The sequence below is a fragment of the Betta splendens genome, chromosome 15 (genome assembly GCF_900634795.4).
Source record: "Betta splendens chromosome 15, fBetSpl5.4, whole genome shotgun sequence".
NCBI classification, from domain to species: domain Eukaryota; kingdom Metazoa; phylum Chordata; class Actinopteri; order Anabantiformes; family Osphronemidae; genus Betta; species Betta splendens.
The window spans coordinates 8,779,821-8,799,319 of record NC_040895.2 but is presented as its reverse complement, the minus strand read 5'-3'; the positions used below and the strand labels follow the sequence as shown (position 1 = coordinate 8,799,319).

The 19,499-nt window shown below is 46.1% G+C and overlaps 2 protein-coding genes across 14 annotated transcripts in view; both read right to left on the bottom strand.

Moving 5' to 3' along the window:
• Positions 1–227: 227 nt before the first annotated feature.
• On the bottom strand, positions 228–3,986 carry ly6pge (lymphocyte antigen 6 family member pge). Its single transcript, XM_041073924.2, has 3 exons — positions 3,716–3,986; positions 2,389–2,505; positions 228–1,963 (listed from the first exon to the last, which is right to left on the bottom strand). The coding sequence occupies exons 1-3, from the start codon at positions 3,774–3,776 to the stop codon at positions 1,770–1,772; spliced, it is 372 nt and encodes a 123-aa protein (XP_040929858.1). The 5' UTR covers positions 3,777–3,986; the 3' UTR covers positions 228–1,769.
• Positions 3,987–4,130: 144 nt separating this feature from the next.
• Positions 4,131–19,499, bottom strand: part of tacc2 (transforming, acidic coiled-coil containing protein 2) — a 34,383-nt gene continuing 19,014 nt past the window's right edge. For 8 of the 13 annotated variants that reach the window (XM_055502282.1, XM_055502285.1, XM_055502277.1 and 5 more), the window contains 17 exons: positions 13,887–13,993; positions 12,313–13,699; positions 12,121–12,156; positions 11,502–11,559; positions 11,199–11,406; positions 10,825–10,874; positions 10,628–10,734; positions 10,330–10,483; positions 9,981–10,127; positions 9,577–9,669; positions 7,557–7,700; positions 7,379–7,455; positions 6,689–6,732; positions 5,476–5,636; positions 5,278–5,384; positions 5,069–5,189; positions 4,131–4,983 (listed from right to left, as the gene is read on the bottom strand). In XM_055502282.1, coding sequence (XP_055358257.1) covers positions 4,918–4,983; positions 5,069–5,189; positions 5,278–5,384; positions 5,476–5,636; positions 6,689–6,732; positions 7,379–7,455; positions 7,557–7,700; positions 9,577–9,669; positions 9,981–10,127; positions 10,330–10,483; positions 10,628–10,734; positions 10,825–10,874; positions 11,199–11,406; positions 11,502–11,559; positions 12,121–12,156; positions 12,313–13,699; positions 13,887–13,993 — 3,067 coding nt within the window. In that variant the 3' untranslated portion in view covers positions 4,131–4,917. The remainder of the gene's footprint in view (positions 4,984–5,068; positions 5,190–5,277; positions 5,385–5,475; positions 5,637–6,688; positions 6,733–7,378; positions 7,456–7,556; positions 7,701–9,576; positions 9,670–9,980; positions 10,128–10,329; positions 10,484–10,627; positions 10,735–10,824; positions 10,875–11,198; positions 11,407–11,501; positions 11,560–12,120; positions 12,157–12,312; positions 13,700–13,886; positions 13,994–19,499) is intronic. The other 5 variants (XM_055502278.1, XM_055502289.1, XM_055502284.1 and 2 more) reach the window with 4 other exon arrangements.

Sequence of the window (19,499 nt, the reverse complement as noted above, 5' to 3'; positions counted from 1 at the left end):
TTGACTGCCTCCTAGTGGAGAAGGAGTGAGTGACAGGCCAGTGCACCCACATAAATATGAATGCAAAAGGAATATTGTGCAAATTAATATATATAATATATAACACAATTATATTATCCTACATCCAGCTCCTTATAATGCTTAGACAGCTTCCTCTTAAAATTAACTGCTGAACGTGTTCACAGATCCCTACTCCCAATGTACAGTGTGATCTAAAATAATTATCACACAGTTAATATATTTAACCCAATCTGTGTTTATTCCAGTCACAGCTGATGTATCATCACACTGGATCCACTTCACTAATGTGTCGGAGCTGTTCTGTAAACAGTGAACATCATCAGAACAAGATGTCTCTGCCAAATATTGTATGTCATAATGTGTTGATATTATTTCGCATGACAACAGCTGCTCTAACACAGCTGTTCCATTTGCAGTGGGATTGGGTCAACATGCAGTTAATGATGTTGGTATTACAGCTTTTTTTTTCATGTGGTAATGTGGGATAAAAATATATACATAGATGTGTTTTACATCTTCTTGAACTGATCTACTGTACCTCAAATCAGCAGGTTTGAACTCATGTCACATCACACAAGTTCATATGTTGCTGTTACGATTTAGTCAGACTCAAAAGCATCATCACAAAGCAAAGATTGTATCAGAAACAACATGGAAACATGGAGTTTATTTTCACAGTTGTATTTACATATATTTATGATAAACTATTACTCTGCAGTATCTGTACAGGGAGCAGCACAGTTGTGCTTCCTTCACATAATAATTTAATTTCTCATAGGTGTAAACTCTGTGTATGTCCTGTTTTGTCCAGAGTGAGCCCTACCTTCTTCCCAGTGACACCTGGGACTGACCTGAACCCTGCTAATGGATGAACATGTGCACATTCAGCACAAACTGCTGTATCTTGTCCAAGCAGGATGTATTTCCTTAGAAACTACCCAACAGAACTGTAAAGTCATGCCCATAAACAAAAATGTAGTACATGTAGAGTGTATACAGAGTCACATTTGACTGTGATTAATGCTAGAATGTCTATAGTCCATGTAAAATGTATAAAGAAGCCGGTGGCTGCAGGTATTTAATGTGCATCCAAACCAACTACTTTGTTGCAATGTCACCCTCTGGACACGCACAGATAACTCAGCAGCATCTACTCTTAAAGCAGTCCGTCCCAGAGGGTTCAGGGTCTGCTTGTAGACTCTGTAGGGCTTCAAACGCAGCGGATTATCATCATCAGAGTATTAAATGTGCACTGTTAAAGCCTTATGTGGATTTGGAGAGTGAGAGGAGTCCCCCCCACCACCACCACCTTCTAAAATAAACCACACAGCTCTTAAGACATGTGACTGACAGGCAGACAACTAGCTATGGCACCACTGCCACTTCTCACCATAATGACGTTTGCTGTAGTTTTTCCCAAGCTGTGTGCAAAGCATCAAACCCAGGTCGAACAACCGATGACTTTATTCACATCTCTGCCTATTTCTTGTAGGAAGACAATAATGAATCATGTTGTTTTAGCACTTGTCTTAGGATCCGCTACTTATCGCCTTAGTGAAATCATTGGAATGGCATATGTACAGTATTACTACTGCTTAATGGTCCTGTGTGTGCTCGGTCCAACCCAGTCTCACCTACCACCTCAAAGCCAACCAGCAGAAAGTAGGGCATCATATTGTTATGTCAGGGAACTGAGAGCAGCAATGGTAGGCATTTGTGAGACCGCTGGATTTCTGCGGGTTTTCCATCTACTTGAAGAAGCAGTGGAACAGCAGAGGCAGACACAGCAGCAGATAGCTGAGACGTGGGAGCTGCGAGGCGAAGCTGGTCACGTTGCAGTCGTCAGAGTAGCAGCAGTGAACTCTGACCCCTGGGGCTCTGTGGCCCTGATTGTTGGCGTGGCTGCAAAAAGACTTGTAGGAGCAGGATTTCATGACGCCACCTGATGAAGAGACACAGACAGGAGTCACACTGGGTTACACTCACTAGACAATCTAACTTCTTCTAACTAAACTGGGTCAAACAATAACGTTGGGTGACACCTCATTTAATAATACGTGTCGCTGATCTTGCACTTGTGCTTTCTATCTAGCATCACTGCTATTGTACTTTTTTGAATCTCACTTTGCACGGGATTAAATATGGAAAATGAGTGAGCTTAATCCTGTAAGGATGAATTGTCCTGGTGCCATGAACACATGGTGCCACAATTAGGCATATTGACTGAGCAGCAAAGCTCTTCATTCCTTTTAAAGCCTCAGACCCCCCGCGTCTGCAGACAGCAGCCCCTACAAAACACACTAACACACCCATGTGCAGATATAAACAGTGGAAAAAAGGCTAGTACACTATCACTGCTGGACTCACTGTCTTGGCCCACCACCACCGTGCAGGCGTCTGAGTAACTAGGACAGGACTTAGAGCCTTGTCGGTTGCAGTCGTCGTTATTAGAGCCCATACAGGTATAACATCGCAGAGGTTCACCTGAGGGAAACAGAAGCAGTTAGTGGTAAAGACTATGCTACGTGTGCATCACGCTCAGGTCCGGCTGTCAGATTCTGTATTTAAAGCTACTTTTGGTTAAGATGCGCTCAGCTCTGGATGTTTTTATCCTATTAACGCAGGGAGTTTGAGTCTAATGAGCGTGTACAAGCAGGCCTGGCAAATTCACGTCTGGCCGGCTCTGATGTGTGACATTGTTCCACAGGCGCAGTGAGAGAAAGGTGCAGAGAGTTCACTAATTGCACAGCTAAAATAATTCACTCAGATTTAAGAACACATCTGTGCAGCCTTACTGGCCCTCAAATAAAGGTTCAGGAGAGCACATAAAACACTTGAAGCCCCTCCAAAGGAACCAGGACCGGTTGTTTGAGACGTAGGGGAGCTGACCTTTTAAACATCGCTTTAACACTTCCCTTCCAAAACCCTCATTCGTCTCCTAAATTCTAAAGCAGCCCTTCAGAGACGGCCTTTGACGCTGCTTCCTAAGCGGATCAAACAGAAAAGGGCTTCACTCAGAGCTTCAAACATTCTTTTTGCAGCAGCGATTCTTTATGTCCTGGCCGTCAAACCGGCCTCCTTCGACCACGAACTTGTGACGGACAAAACTTGCCCAAACTCAAACGGTTTTGATAGTTGCTGACTTCAGAGGCAAACTCAAGTCAGCAAATACATTTATTGTTGTAGCTCCAAGTTACAAATTACAAAAATGTCTGACTTTAACATTAAAACGATGGCAAAAAAGCTGTAATACACTCTCCTATGTGCTGACATGGCAAATAAATGCCCCCTGCTGTTTGTAGCTGACCTCAATCTATCCACACACCACAGCCACTCCGCACACAGGCTGCATTAGACTCCAGGCCTATTAAGAGATTAGCCGCAGGGTAACAGACCGAAGAGAGACTGTGCTCACAGAAATGAACAGGAATTCTTAAGTTCTACTGCAAAACAGTGCATCAATGAATAAAATGTGTCTTTTTCATAGAGGAATATAGAAAATATTTCCTATGTTTAGAGCAAATTTTGAGCAATTATAGACTGAACAGGTATGACAGGTAACAGGAGTCTTATATATGAATAGTCGAAGACTGTAAGACTAAGACTGCAGAGCAGAACAAAATAAATGGAATGCAAAGCCAGTCAAATCCAGAGAAGGCAGAGAGGAGGTAGACAATAAGAAGGAAGTTCTTACTCCTGGCAGCGAACAGAACAATGGAAAGCAGGAGCAGTGGGCAGCGCTGGACAGCTCTCATCGCACTGGTGGTCCTCGCTCGCGCTGGTCACACAATGAAAAGCAGGTTGTTTGTTCCCGGAGCCTCCTGAGCTTAATCTGAGCCATCAGATGAGCTAATATCCCCTCCTGGCCTGACTGGGAGATTACCAGCCCCTGCACTGGGGCCCTCGGCTCTGCCCGCATGCATGAGGAGCTGCTGCCTCAGCTCTAATGACCCGAAGACGAGAGATTCGTCCTGCACCTTTCACCTCCCCACCGTGCTCCAGCCACACCCATCCTGAGTGCAGACTTTCCCCTAAACCCAAATACTGTAGGTGGAAGATGTGCAAAGAAAGCAGGCTGTGCAGGTACAGAAGCAGCGTGAAGCCCGGCGCTGTATTGCCATCTTTTATTGCACTTTGTAAGCAGATGCTGTACAGTAGCTGTGCCACATTATTCCATAGCAGGACTAGGACATCCATCCAAAATTAAAATTACTCTTGGTCACTACTAAATACAGTCACGATTACTTTGCTTTATATCAAAATAAAATCCAAAAAAATAAAGTCCCACGATTTCATCGAGAAGCTATGACAGGTATGACAAATATCTACAAGGTTACATGAGGGAAGCGGACAGAAGAACTAATAGAACTATAAAAGCGCAGAGACCCGGAATTCGCTACAGTATGTACAAAAATGAACAATACAAGTGTATGTTTGTGTCTGACATGCAGTACGCTATTGTGTATCAACATTTTATCCGACGGGTCTAAGTCTCTGCTTCTTTGTCTTTGTATTCAGAGGAGACGACAACAGGAGTGGGTAAACAGTCTTGTCCCTCAGTGGCTGTCATGGCGAAATCATTACAGATAACTTAACCCCCAAACAAAGCTCACACCTTGTCGTTATCAAACACACACTCAGGCACACACGCACACACACACTCTCAATAGTGATATGGTGAAACTTGACCCCTGATGCAGAACGATACACCGACACATCGAAAAGAGTGATTAAGAGTGAATAGGAAGAAGCGGTCCCCGTGGGTCCTGCAGTGGGCGGATCCACTTTGGCCTCAGACGTCCATCAGTCCCTGGAACAGTGGTAAACGTTACTGCTTCGTTAATAAGTGGAGTCCCCACTTGCTTCGTGACATTTGGCATTGCTGTTGTGTGGCTGCTAACTCTTCCCCATCTTGGAAATCAGCTCATCGCAGATCTTTGTCAGCTCCTCGATTTCTTTGTTCTGCAAAGCAGTTGGTAAAAATGAATATTTTGGATGGCACGGATCTGTAGTCTGATGTCACGCTTTCACACGTGCCGCCGCTGACCTTTTGCTCCAGAGTGCGCTCCAGAGAGTCCACCTTCATCTGCTCCTTCCTGAGACTGGCCTGGTAGGCGGCCTGCTCCTGCTTGGCCTTCGCTCTCACCTGAGCAATGTCTGCATTGGCCCTGAAGAAAACAAAGCAACACAGTGAAAGTCAGCACACCTCGTCATAACCTTTGTACAGTAAGCTGAGTGTGTACCGTGTAGACTCACTTGTCTAGTTTCTCCTCCGCGTGAATTTTCAGGGCTTGGTAGCGCTGCTCCTCCTTTCGGACCCTGGACAGATACTCCTGAGCGCACTTCTTCAGAACGTCTTCATTCTGAATGTTCAATGAAGTGGGAAATGTTGAAATGTTGTGATATACAAGACCAATCGCACTGAAAAGGCCAATGAACATGAACGATGCTCACCTTGCGGAAGCCCTCCAGCACATCTTTCATTTTCTCATATCGTCGGAAGAGGTCAGCCAGGGACTTCTCCACGGAGTTGAGGTCTGCCAAGGCCTGGTCCTTCTCCATGATCAGCTGCTGGATGGTGTGGTGGGACAAAGACTTTTCCTTCTGATCGTCCTCTAACGAACACACACATACAGATCATGAGTCCATGCACTTGTATTCTGCCTCCACGTGGTTTAATGATCTACACTGATCTAGTTCATTTCTTACAACACATGAGAATAGACTGAACAGTGTAGCATGCAAACAAAAACACTGAACAATGGGGAAGTCAGGGACACCTGTTGGCTATAGGTCTGACAGCTGGGTTGCTTTGTGTGGCTTCCAGACACAAATTCTCTTTATAGCAAACCTTATAGCTTCACACACTCATCTTGCTTTACTGCACCCAGTCCAGATGTACAGTATATTTCTATTTAATCATCTCGTATATTTACAGTAAATCTAAGTGGTTTTGATCTAACTGAGGAATTGAACTGCATAAAACAGCTTTGACAAAAACCGAAATGAGACAAAACAGACACTGGATGAGATGAAGGAGGAGTGGACACGCACTCTCCTCCATGATGGACGAATGAAGAGATGCGAGGTGAAGGACAAGCAGCGTTACTCACCTGGCATGCCTATCAGGGTTATCAAAAAGTATGGGGCAAAGATGGGAGCAGAACAGAAAAGAAGGGACTGTGTTAAGTCAAGCTGGGAGGGCAAGACATGTGAAAGAGCCGAGTGTTAAACACAGGCAGACAGATCGTTTCTTTATGTGACAGTGCTCTTATGCGAGTACGACATGAAATCAGACATCTGATCTTTTCTCAGGCGAATGCAGGGATAAAGCAGAGTGAGCCTGCAGTGGAGGTCCATGAGTCCAGAGAAGCTGGACAGGAAGGGGCAACAGGTCGCTTCCTCCTTTCACGGCAGCAGGAGTCATTTGTCTCAATCCAACATGAATGCAAGCACATAGCAAAAGTAGCTTGTGTCAAAAAAATGTTCATACACACACGGCTGGAGCACAGTTTTCTCAGTTTGCCAATAAACGAGTGAAGCAAAGAGTAGTGGCTGTGGAACCAGAGTAGCAGATTTGAAAGAAAATTCACATGTGCTGGAAAGACAGAAGGGGTAGAAGTGACCTGTGAGCGACGCTCAGGTCTGTAGAAAGCCTGCAACTCACCGATCATCTGTGCAATGGTCTTCTCGTACTCAGCAACAATCCTCCTATGGTTGAGAAATTAAGCATCATTGGTTAATTAGGGTTAGAGCTATAACAAGGTATTTCAAAGTAGACATTTATGCAACTGCGGCGCTAGCTGTGAAAACACAGGCATTCCAAATTACAACAGGCCACAAATGGCTGGTTATTAAGTGTGGATCTGGTTCTGGATCCACCAAACAATCTGTGTTCTTGGCCCAAGAAACTGGTCGCAATGACTTTTAACGAGGCTATTAAATGATGAATAACCCAGCAACAAAATGTGAGGCCAGCAGAACTTTTCCCAGTTTTGTATTTGCTACGCAACGAGCCAAGAAGCGGCACGGTCCAACAGTACTGTAAGTTTTGTTTAGGGAAAAACAGGCTGCTACAGGTAAGAGGATTAATGAGCCGTGCCTCCCCACTAGCTCCTTAGCCCCTCGTTATCCTGTACCCAATAAGTCAAATGAGATAAGCCGTGCCTGATCCAAGCTATGTGAGCTGAGGCCAGATGGACCCACATCCACCACCTGCTGACAGTGAACCGGCCGCAAGTACTGGATACCACTGTCTCCTTTAACCATCAGTATTAACCATTCCTCAGACTTTACAGTATCAACTGATATACTGTAAATATGAATGAATTAACCCCGAGTTTGAAGGTGATCTTACCTCATCTCCACCACTTCCTGTCGACTGTCTTCGTACTTCTTCTGCCATTCCAGCACTTCTTTCTCCTTTGTCACAATCTAAAGAGTTTGTCACATTTGTTGATTCAGTTCCAAAATGTTTTAGTACATCTAGTAGTCATTAGAACTTATGACTAAGATAAAACAACATTTGAAAGCACCTCCTCACGTGCTATTCCCAGAGAGTGGTCCAGATCCGCAGGCAGGTGGGGGCTTTCCCCTTCGATGTAGGCGGTGGCAGTGCTCCTGGTGTACAGTGAGTTCTTGGACATGACGGTCTCCACTGGTGATAACACATCTCTGTGCTGCTTCCAGGAAGGAAAAGAGACGAGGGATAGGAAAGGGAACATAACCAGTTACAAACTAGACTAATACACAAACTGGAAGCCCTCACCCTCGGGCCCACACGCACATTCTCAGCACGATTCCTAAACCAAACGGCAAGGCCAGCATCAAACTAGTTTAAAATGTACCACACAGCAAACACCATATGTAAATAAGGCAGCCTAGTGATGTTCCTGAAGACTTGGTGAGCCACCACATGAGTGGACGAAGCAGTCTTCATTGCCACAGTATCAGCCACTGTGATTGGCTGAAGCAGCCTCTAGCTGAGATTTAACGATCGCCTGTTCATCACAGCAGCTTTAATGGGATTGGGTCAAGGCAAGGCAGACAGGAAGGAGGGCGGCAGCTGATACAGCCAAGAACTGTGTTGTGTGCAGGGGAGGGAGAATGGGGACATGGACCGGGCAGCATGGGGGATCGGTGTTAGTCTCAGTTTAGAGTGTGGTACAATGTAGTACAGAGGTCCTAACTAATACAAGAAGTTACAAAAACAATTGATTCCCTAAGCCTCCACTGGAACATGATGAAATCTGACTCACAAGGGACAAGAATAGTGATGTTTATCAATAAATTCCTATAGTTCACTGTAGATAAAGACTGACATTAACCAGAAACTAAACAAAAGGCACAAGCTAAAGACAAGTACTACAACAATAAAGTACACAAACAACTGTGGGATACAGGGAATACTAGATGGAACTACTCACAAAGGCAAAGTACAGCTACTTTGGTAGGCAGAGACTCTGAATACTAAACGGGCTTTGGGACCTACAGGAACTTCTCTGTGTGTTTAGTGCAGTGTGGAGGTATTTGGGGCATTTAAGAACTTAAGGACTTTATAAAAGTTATGAAAGTTTTTCAAATTTGGTAAAAAGTGAGGGAATCAGTGTGATAGAAGGCTCTGGCTCCTGCACACTTAAATCATTTTAATGTGAAAATCTGTTTATTAACAGGGACATGTGTCTTGTCAAATACCTGGACCACACTGCACCTTGTCAGATGGAGGAAGGGTCACAATGGCCTAAGGTTACTCTTACTTTAAATAAGGGTGAACCATTGATATTCCACCGTCGAGTGCTGGGTTTCTTGAGTCGCGACTGCAAAACGTATGGAACAAAGCAATGAGTCCAGGAAGCACCTGCCTTGATCCAACCCTTGAGAAAGTTTCTCCAACTTTTATCTATAGCAAGTGCAAGACCCAGTTCCCCGGTCCTAGTTAGAAGACCAGCTGGAAGTGAACACTGACACCTACGTAGCTGATGTAGCTGTTTGTTAGTGCCGGGAGAAAATCACAGAACAAGAATGTGACTGGGGCTTGGGTTGATGATAGCAAAGCACCTGAAGCACTTTCTCTACATATACTGTACTTATACCCAGTCACATTCATGCTCATGTAGAATAAGCCTCTCATGAACGGACAGGCAACATGCATAGAAAAGGCAAGGGAGGTAAGATGCACAGCACACTGTTCCTGAGGACACAACCTGGAGGAGCTGGACGCATTAAGCCATGTTAGAGATTTTATATGTGGGGACTGAAGAGGAGGCAGGACTGCAGATGCACTGGTGCAGCCGCTGTTTTGAGGAGGCAATAGGCGCACGATCACACTCGCAGGGTTTGGGGAGAGGGATCGGCAGGCTGAGACACACTCATGCACACACACACACACACACACACACACACACACACACACACACACACACACACACACACACACACACACACACACACACACACAGCCGTCACATGCATCCACTATTAGTAAATCACCCATCTCAGTTCTTTCATCACTCTCAAACACGCTCTCTGCAGGTGCAGGCTGACTCAGCGCAGTACCTGGGGGGTTACATTGGAGAGGGAGGGACACTGAGAGATGCTTTTTGCTACCTGCAGAGCTTCTATCCTCAGGGCAGCAAGCACCAACTCCTCCTGGGCCGCACACACGGGGAGTGGGGGGGGGGGGGGTAAGGGAGGAGGGTTGCGGCCCGAGGATGAGAGAGCAAAGGGAAAACATATAGAAACTTGAGTTTCACACACACACTTGGTGCAGCCTACATTTCACACACCACCAAAGTTGCACAGAGTCTTTTACAAACTGCAACTTGGGTCAAAGGAAAATGATGACGTAAAGGTAGTATGTCCTATAATATGGTGACCATCCACACGAAAACACACGCTACACATATCAGAGCCACAGGACTCGAGGTGTACAGGGTTTATCGAGGGGTCTGTCAACACACCTGTAGCTTTTGGGCGAATGCAGTGGGGTTGGTCTCTGCCAGGTCAGGCTCCATGTACTGCAGGGGGTCGTCACACTCAGACAGCCTGTCTAACTGGGGAATGGCCAGGGCAGGAGCAGGGGCCTCCACGGGTCCCTGGCCAGGGGGCTACAAGGGCACCAGGAGGAGTAGGCAAAGGGCAGGGAGAAGGGCTGATGTGAGCATGGAAAGCAAGCGCTGAGTGTTCATTTCAGTGGCAGCTCTGTGACATGAGGCCCTGAGTTGAAGCTGGAAAACGTGTGGTGGACTAGCCACCTTCGACCTCAAAGCACGTGGAACTCAGAGGACACAGAAACGACAGCTGACTCACCTGCTCGTCCCTCTCTGAGCTCTGCGTCCGGCTGAGTGATTCACTTTCCCGCTTCCTGCCCTTGTCTCCGGCCGGGCCTTCGGGTCCAGGCCGGGGGCTCAGCACTGGCGTCTTCATGCCTGCTGTGATCTGGGCCTCCATTTCCTCGAAACTCCTGCGCATAGTAAGTGACATGGGCATCTGACTCAATTCATGGACAGTGAAGGAAAGCTTGCTGTATCACTACATACAGTGCATGAACTAATAACTACACAGATTTACAGTACAAAGAAGCATGTTTCAGTAGAGTCTGGCTTACCCTGTGCATGGAGAGCTGGGTTCAGATCCATGTGCACACGTACTCTTGGTTAACTCAGATACTGAGTCCAAGTTCAGGTATAAAGATGGCTTCTTCACAGAGTGTGGCTGCAGAAAACACAATATAAATATTTAAATCATTAAAACACCTCACTAAGCAAACAGAAAGAAAAGCCTTTGATAATGTCAAATACTTACAGGCGAAGACGAGCCAATCTTTTCCATGTACTCAATTTCATAGTCTTGAACTGACAAAGACCGATAAAGGAACACGTTTCAGATGCAGATGAAAAGATGCAGAGATATTTCAGTGTTAAACTTTGGACTAATAGGCTGCGAGTGAGGCCCGGCTATCTGTTCTCTGCTTCATCTCTGACCCACATGGGTTGAACCAGCCTCTAAGGGTCAAAGAGCAGCAGTGAACTGGGCCAGCAGGCTTATTATAGAGCCACAAGAAAAAGTCAATAATGTTGCTAGATGAATTAAGCTAAACCAGCTGGTCCAGCATATAATGGTTAATCCAAACACGAGCATCTGTGATATAATCATCATTGGTATGAGTTTAGACTCACCTTCAGTCTGATGAGAGAGACTGTTCGCATTTACAAAGGATGTAAGGTCGCTGGGCTGAGGGAAGTCCGGCTGGTCAGAGTTCTGGTCTGCACTCATGTCGTGCAGGGCTGCCCATTTGTGACTGGTGGAGGAGGCCAGCTTCTCCTCGTCAGTGGCGTGGTCGTCTTGCTGATGGAGGGAGGTAGGTTCGTCCGGGGATGTGGGATCCTGCAACACGACGAGATGAGAGTGACAGCGTCAGAGGACAGAGAACAAATACGACTGGACTAGACCGGTGTATTTATGCAGTTTCGTGTACGCACCTTTGACTGATCAGACAGTGGGGATTTCTTTGGTGACCTCTTCACTCTGAAAGTATTACTGAGAAAAAGAGAAATGATCAGTTATTAAGATCCACAGTCCCTCAACAGGACAAAAATACAACCGATTCCAGAATAGACTGACAGCTTTATGGCACAAAAGTGATGTGAAAATTATTTGGTACATGTAGAAATGACACATGATGCTTGTTTGTATAATACAGCCATACTGTATTATTTTGGGTTTGAATTGGTGTTTTGAATAGTTTGCAACACAAATTACATGAATTAGTTAATTAACACAGTCATATTTCATTACTGCATTAGTAAGAAGGGGATTTTTGTTTCTTCTTATTGAAAGTTGTATTCTTTTAACAAAAGCCTTCAAAGAACCCAGTGAACACTAGGGGGAGCAGTAATACTCTCTTTTTTAAAGCAGATTACAAATGAGACAGTGAATGGCTTGTTGTGGTTTTAAAAATGGGCAGAATTGAAATAAGTTTAAATGGGACTGGGGTTAAGCTGTTGCTGTTAATGGGAACTGCTGGGCAACATGCTGCTTTAAAAGCAAAGCCTCATGAGATTAGGGGTCAGTCATGGTGGATGGTTGCCCTGTACTTACAACAAACAACACAGAGAGGACACACCCTTGGACTTCCTGTGACATGACAATACACAGACACAGGTGACAGACAGACAGGCATAGTGGACAAGTAGACAAGTAGAAATATACAGCAGCCTAAGACGCTCACGGAGGGAAATGGAGACGTTCCTGCGCATGAAGACATGGTGTCTGGTAAAACTGTGAACTTACGATTTGATGGGCGTCTTCTTCTTCTTGGCCGGTTTGTTCTGATTTTGATCCTCCAGCTCCCCGATGTTGTCGTTTTCATTGTCATAGTCATTGGACAGATCGAAGGAAGCAGATGCCTTAGGAGGGGAGTTTGTCATTTTAATGGTGGACTTAAAAGGGTCTATGGAATCATCAAAGTTATCGGCGTCGAAGCCATAAGATGGACGAGACAGTTTGGGGGAATTGGCGAGGCCTTTTTTAGAAGTAAATGGATTGAAGTTTGGATCTTCCCACTTGTCGGGTTCAAACTTATAAGCTGCAGTAGGGATAGAGAGTTCTTCCTCGTTGCCATTTTGCGTCCTTGTAAAGTCGTTGTCCAGCTGCTCCACTGGTGCTGGAGGAGCCTTCTTCACTCCAAGCTTTGGTTTCCTCAGAGGCATTTTGGCACCGGGTTTCTTGCCCACTTTCTTGGGTGGGGGAGAGGCCTGGTGTGGCGCCTCACTGCTCTCCTCAGAATAGTCAAACTCCAGTCTTACTGGCTGGCGATTAGGGAGTATGGGTTGCTCTTCAGGGTTAGTGACTGGCTCAGCAAGAGGAGCTGGAAGCTGTGTTGCAGGGACAGGGGGACTATCTGGAGGGGTGGGAATGCGGGCACAAACAGGTTCCTTACGACCCAGAACAGGGGAGTTGGCGATTTTACTACCTCCAGTCTTAAAAGGGTTGATGTTTTCAAAATTATCTGGATCCCATTTGTAAGAACCACAGGGTGGGATAGGAGATTCGTCTTTAATGGTTGGACTACTTAGGACAGGGCTCTCCTCCTGGCACAGAGGTAGCACAGGGGCAACAAGGCTCTCCCCTTGACCACTGTGATTTGTCTCCTCCACTAAAGGAGGCGGAGTCTCAACACGACTCTTCCTGTTCTTTCTGAGGGTTCCTCCGGGGCTGGGGGTGGCAGATCCTCCCCCCTCTGTTTCCTCCTGAGCAGTTCTAGCCTTTGTCCTTCTGTTGGTCTCTGGGGTGCTGCTGGACGAGGCTGGCCTTGGACTCTCTGGGTTGGAGTTCTGTCTGAGAAGAGGCTTCTTCTTTACTGAACCGGGACGGACCTTCTTGGGTTTACGGAGGGTCCCTGGGGCACTCTCAGTGCCCACACTGAAGGACTCTGAATGTGGACGAAAGCCTCCCGCTGTGGTTCCATCCAACGAACCAGAACTGTCTAGCTCACCTCCCTGGAGGCTGAGGGAACGTGTCAGAGTGTGGCTGTTTGAATCTGCAGAGAACAGTTCAATGTTGTATGTGCCACTGGCTGCAATGGGTTTGTTTTCATCAAAGGCAAAGGACGGGGAACGACACGGTGCCTCAGTTGAGGTCAGGTCAAAGACAAAATCACTGACTGAGCTGTCTTCTACTGCAAAAGATGAGACATATTGCAAGGAATTTTAATTGGTGGCTACATACAAACACTTCAGCAGCCATATATGAAATACTCCTTTGCTCCACTAGATGGTAGAGCAAGACCATCTTTTTTCTCCCTTAGAGCTAATAGTATCATGACGTGTGAAAGCCCACATGTTGTAACAAAGCTCTTACTGTACCTTTGTCATCAGGTATCAGTTGCAGACCCTGATGCTCTGAGGGAGAAACAGCTTTCACTGGAGTTGTGGATTCAGGGGTTTCAAATGCTCCATCAGAGTCTGAGCTCCTGTAAAAAATAAGATAAGCACATGAAAAAAAGTAATAAAAGGTTGATCTTATTTTTATCCTAAAATCGACCTTTGTGCTATTCTGTAATACTGTGATTTTTGTTATCTTCTAGTGATTTTCTGCAGCAATGAATCTGCAGTGACGTGGTCAATGGCTGCCCACCTGCGACACAGACTCACCCCATCTTCACTACAATGGAAATACACATTAAACCACCTCCAGGTCCAACGATAAGATCAGAGAAGATAAACCCAATATAACAACTGTGAAATCGAAACGCAGAGAAGCGAGAAACAGGGCAAGCTACACAAAAACAAATTATTGATTTCAGCATAACAATAGGAAAATAAAGTGCCTCTGCATTGATTCCTGAGCATCACACACATACAACAAACACACACCCTGATGACTGAGCTGCGTTCTCTGTCATCATTGTATTACGTGACCATATGTGGCCCCAGCCTCCATCCTGTCTCACCTCTGTCTGGCCGCCTCTCCAGCATCCCTGATCATGTTATCATGACGTGAGCCCCAGGACAGACGCCGAAGGAGCCCCAGAGCTGGATCGGAGCCTGGGCTGTCCCCATCTCCCGCCCCTCCCAGCAGCGTATCCCAGCCCCAGCGAGCCCACTGCAGTGGAGACAGAGCCTGCCACGCACTCACTGCCATGGCTGCCGGTGGACCACTCCTCTCTGCACCGCGATGCTGGTGCCTGACGCAGGTAGACGACCACCGACTCCCCCTCAGATGATGGCTAAGACAGTCTGACCCAATCTGTCTCCTTCCTTCTTTTTCTCTACAGTCTAATATCCAGCTGCCTTTGTTTCTGATCTACAATCTTCACGTCCCTTCTCTTTGTCACTCCATCCACATCAGTGTTCTCTCCTCTCCAGACTGGCTGCAGAAGCCCACCGCCTGCATACTGTGTATTCTGGCTAACTCTCCCTCTCCCCTTCTCTCTCTCTCTTTCTCTCGCTCCTTCTCTGCGTTGCTCCCGCTCACCTTGTTGTATCCATATACAGTGTACTGCCCACCAGTCCTTCCTCTTCTAATAAAACCTGTTTATTATTTATAAAACTATAAACTTGAGTCAGTGACACGTCCAGAGTCAATAATTGCAATTGTATTTTCAGGGACATGGTGAAATCAAAGCTATAGACAGTATTTTATTTCTTACTATTTGCTATGACCTCTATAGGCCAATAGCAACTCTGAGCACTGGATTAATCCAGGCAATCTATGAGCATTTACCTCAAGGCAGCACTAAAGCCATTAAAAATACCATTTCTCTGTGTGCCCACAGATATGGATCACATAAATGGCTGCACCATGACAGACCTGAAACACCATCTCCCTCCAGTAGGGCCAGTACAGCCATTTACCCCAGCATCCCTGAGGTCACATCACGGCAGAGCTTCTGCCACTGTCAGCAAAGCATATATGACCTCAGTAACACATCTGCTTCCACAGCAATACGCGCTACTGACACATACAGTACGGCTGCTTATTTGTTATTTGTTTTCTTTGAAACATTTTCATATCATATAGAAAATATTCAAGAAAACAAGTCAGTGCTGATATCCCTGCAAGTGCTCGGCATTTCACCAGGATAAGACTGGCCTTGCTGGAGATCCATCCAGATAAGCCTCTTGGAACAGCCATGATATTGTCAGATGGTCAAACAGTCCTGGGGACAGGACCCAACTGTAGAGCATCATATGCACTAAATACCAAATAAAGACACACACTCTCTTTGTTGTGATGTGTATAATAACATGGCAGTACTTAAATACCAGTTAGTGGTTAGATGGGGTTACAACAGAGGAATATGAGCTAATCCGGTCTCATTTCAGTGCTGTGATTACGTCCTTGTAGAGGACATCTCTCGTTCAACTATCAATCAAACACTGTGTTGCTATGGTAATAGGGCCACATTCATTCATTCATCTCTGAATGAATTCAGTATATGGTGAATAAAATGCAATTGCGTCTTCGTCAGCTCTGTCACCTAGTGGCACACAAAACATAGAAAGAGGAGAAGCAGCATGTGGGTGAGCAGGCTGCTTAAGGGGGCGAATAGGAACAAAGAGAGCAGCAGTTAATAGCAGCCTATCACAGGCTAAGATGACTGCCTGGAGACAGAAGCTCTGCAGCGTGAGGCAGGGAGGCGCTGCAGCAGCAGACAGCCAGACGTGGCTCTGCTTCCAGCCAAATCACTGGAAGCACAGCCATCGGCAGCCCTGGGGAGGATGGAGAAAGTGGGCAACTCTGCCACATGAACCCAGCACCACCTGTCTGCCTTCCAGCATTTAGGGCAAACCATTCCTGTTAGTCTCAATGTCTATTTATCTGACCATAATGCAGACAAACAGACATCACAGGGCAGATGTTATACAGTTGTGGTGATGTCACCTTCCAAGTTAAAAAAGGATTACTTTGTGGAGTTGTGTATCCCTTTGTCCAAAAAATCCACTGAATCTCAGCACAAAGGCATTTGTGAGACAAAAGAGTGGCAGACTAGGATAATGTCTATGAGTAATACCTCATCTAGTCTAATCTGAGATCTTGACTGCAAGCAGATGGCACATTCGACAACCAGGAGGGGGTGAAAACACCTCTCTGTGACGAGATCAGACTCTAGGCTGCGTCTAATCACTGGAGGAGAGACGCAACAAAGACAGTCAGAGTACACAACCCCCACTCCCCCACCCCCCATGACAGCAATGGTCTGTAACCATATAATGATGCCTATGAGCTCCAGAGCAGAGTCCTGTTCCCTGATCTGCTGGTGCTTTTGACAGTGTTACACAACTCATTGGGGCAAGTCAAAAAGCGTATTAATAATGGTTGGGATGCTTCCATCCAATGGTCGGGGTGCTTCTGTTCTGTAAAGCTGTAGGAAAAATGTCTTCCTGCTAAAACGGTTGCAAATGACTATGAATCATTCACATCTGCATGACAAACACACACACATGTTTGCTCATCCCACTCCCCTTTCTCCCCAGGTCCTGTGTCCCCCATGCAGTAGTGAGACCGAGATATAAATAAAACACAGCAAAGTGGAGCACTCAGCTCCGTCCCTCTCCAACCCCAGCTCCGCTTCTCGCTCCCGATTTTCCTGAGCGATCGTCTTCCACCAGCAAATAGTGTCTCACCAGCTCCCTCCCAGCGCAGCGATGACGCGCTGCTTCGCGCGGAGCAAAACATCACCCCATCATCCTCCCAGCAGCACCTACTGTACTGCTATGTTTCATCTGTACAAATCTGCGCCGTGTTTGATGCACACGTGTCCGCTCACGTGCTCCACCTCATCCTGAATTACCAGAGACAGCACAACAATGCCATGCTCAGCTCTTCGCACTGGAGGTTTGAGTGAGAGGAAGCAAAAATGCATCAAACACTGATGAAGAAACACCTTCATTTAACACTCATGACACAAAAAAAATTATTATAATACAGTAGGCGATTGCACGGTGCACGGTACAAATAATAAAAAAATAACACAATAACAAAACCAATGCAGTTCAGACAAAGCTGTTTCTCAACACTAAGAGCGTGTTTAAGATAAACTCACATGTGCTCTTGAGCAGGACAGGGGGTCTGTCCTTGCTCCATGGACTCGTTGGCTCCCATCCTCAGCTAGCCGTGTGCCCCCCACCCTCCCCCCACCTGCTCCTGCTCTCCAGCCGCCCCTCCACATCCACCTGCTGCCCCCTTAAAATAAGCTCCTTCTCGCTTTGCCTTTACCCCTGCAGAGGAAGCCCGTGTCAGAGGCTCACGGTGCTGCAGTGCAGAGGACCAGCCAGTCCGGCATGCATCCGGAGCCAAACACCGGATGATTAAGAGCTCTTCACTTTATACACCAGCATCTCCGCTTCTCTGCTCCTCTACAGATAACCCTCCTATGCATCTGATGGCAAAACAATGCAAAGAAGAGGGAATAAATCTCCAAAAACCAAACAAAACGGGAGGAGTAAAATCCACAACAAACAGGATGGATGAAACAATAATCCTGCTTTCTCGCCGTCCTGTGTGTGCATGAGTGTGTGAGGTGCCTCGTCTCTGTTGTCGCTGCTCTCACTGCCTCCTCCCCCCTCTCTCCTCCGCTGTCTCTCCTCACAGCAGCCTCCTGCGCTTTTAAAAAGACAAGCAGCTTTTTTTTTTCCCCTCATCCGATCCGGCGTCTATGCAGGGGAGCCAAACAATAGCAGACCCCCCAAAACCGCAACGCTTCCTCTGTCACCCCGTCTTTCAAGCATAGCTCTCAGTTTTGCCTTCATTCCTCTACGAGCGCCCTCTCCCATGCAGATGCGTGGCGGAAGTGTAATTGTTGTGCCTCCTTTTCAAACAATGGAAGCCTCCAGCATTCGACGTGGCCAACCAGAGTGATGCACCATGTAAACAATAGACTCTGAGAGCATGCATGTGTATGATTTACTGAGAAACTTTGTACTAGCCACTGAAAACCAAACACAGAGACAAAAATCCAATCTTTCAAATATTATAGCCATTTTATAATATAAGATCACATTTAATATACAAGAAGTAAGGAGACAAAGAGAAGAGCAATGCAGAGTGTCATTCTTTGCTTTAAGATGCAGACAAATATCCTGCATGACATCAGTGCATCTACATTTTCCATCCGTTGGCTTTCTAATAAAAAGCATCTCAGTGATGAATCCCTGGACAATGGAATGGATTGGTGATCTAATTTAGGGGCACTCCCATCAAACCTTGAACTGCATCAAGGACAGAAAGAGCACCGATGATGTTCTGTCTACTCGATGTCTCTAACAGACAGAAGAAATGTCTCCTGTAGGACAGTAATGTGAGTAACAGGTTCTGTGGAATTCCCATCGATTGTGAAAGAGCAATGAAATAGGAGATGAAGAAATCCATGCTATACTCATGGGAAAGTGGGAAAATGAGGGCTCAGGACAATAGGAGCTGCAGCCTGCAGCCTCGGCCCGCTGTGAGAAGGGTTCAGGTGTCACACCTCAACTTAAAAACACACAGAACACACTTGGGCATCTGCAATAAAGTGACAGAAACGTAAAACTAAACATTTAAAAAAGGAACCGTTGGCATGTAAACATAAAGTCCACTAACTGTCGCTTGCACAGATTATTGACCTGGTTTTAGTCTCAGGCAAGTAAAAACCCTGCTTCACCCCCTGCTGAAGCAAAAATATTGACTGATGCTGCCATCCAGACCCCCATTATAGTCAAAATACTCTATGTAGGACAGTAAAGCATGTCCCCTTTACAGTATGTGATGTAAAGTTCCTTTAGAGGCAAAATGACATAAAAATGTGTCTTTGTTTAAGTCTGGTGCTGCACTGCAGCTTAAACTGTAGACTGAAGAAATAAAAAATTAAACAAACTCAGGCGCTGGAAGATGTGGCTGTGGCTGATTTCTCTGAAAGATTCATAGCAACACTCAAGAGGAAACAGGGTCATGAGCAGCCTATGCTCAAGCCTGCAGGACATGTTAAATAGGTGAAT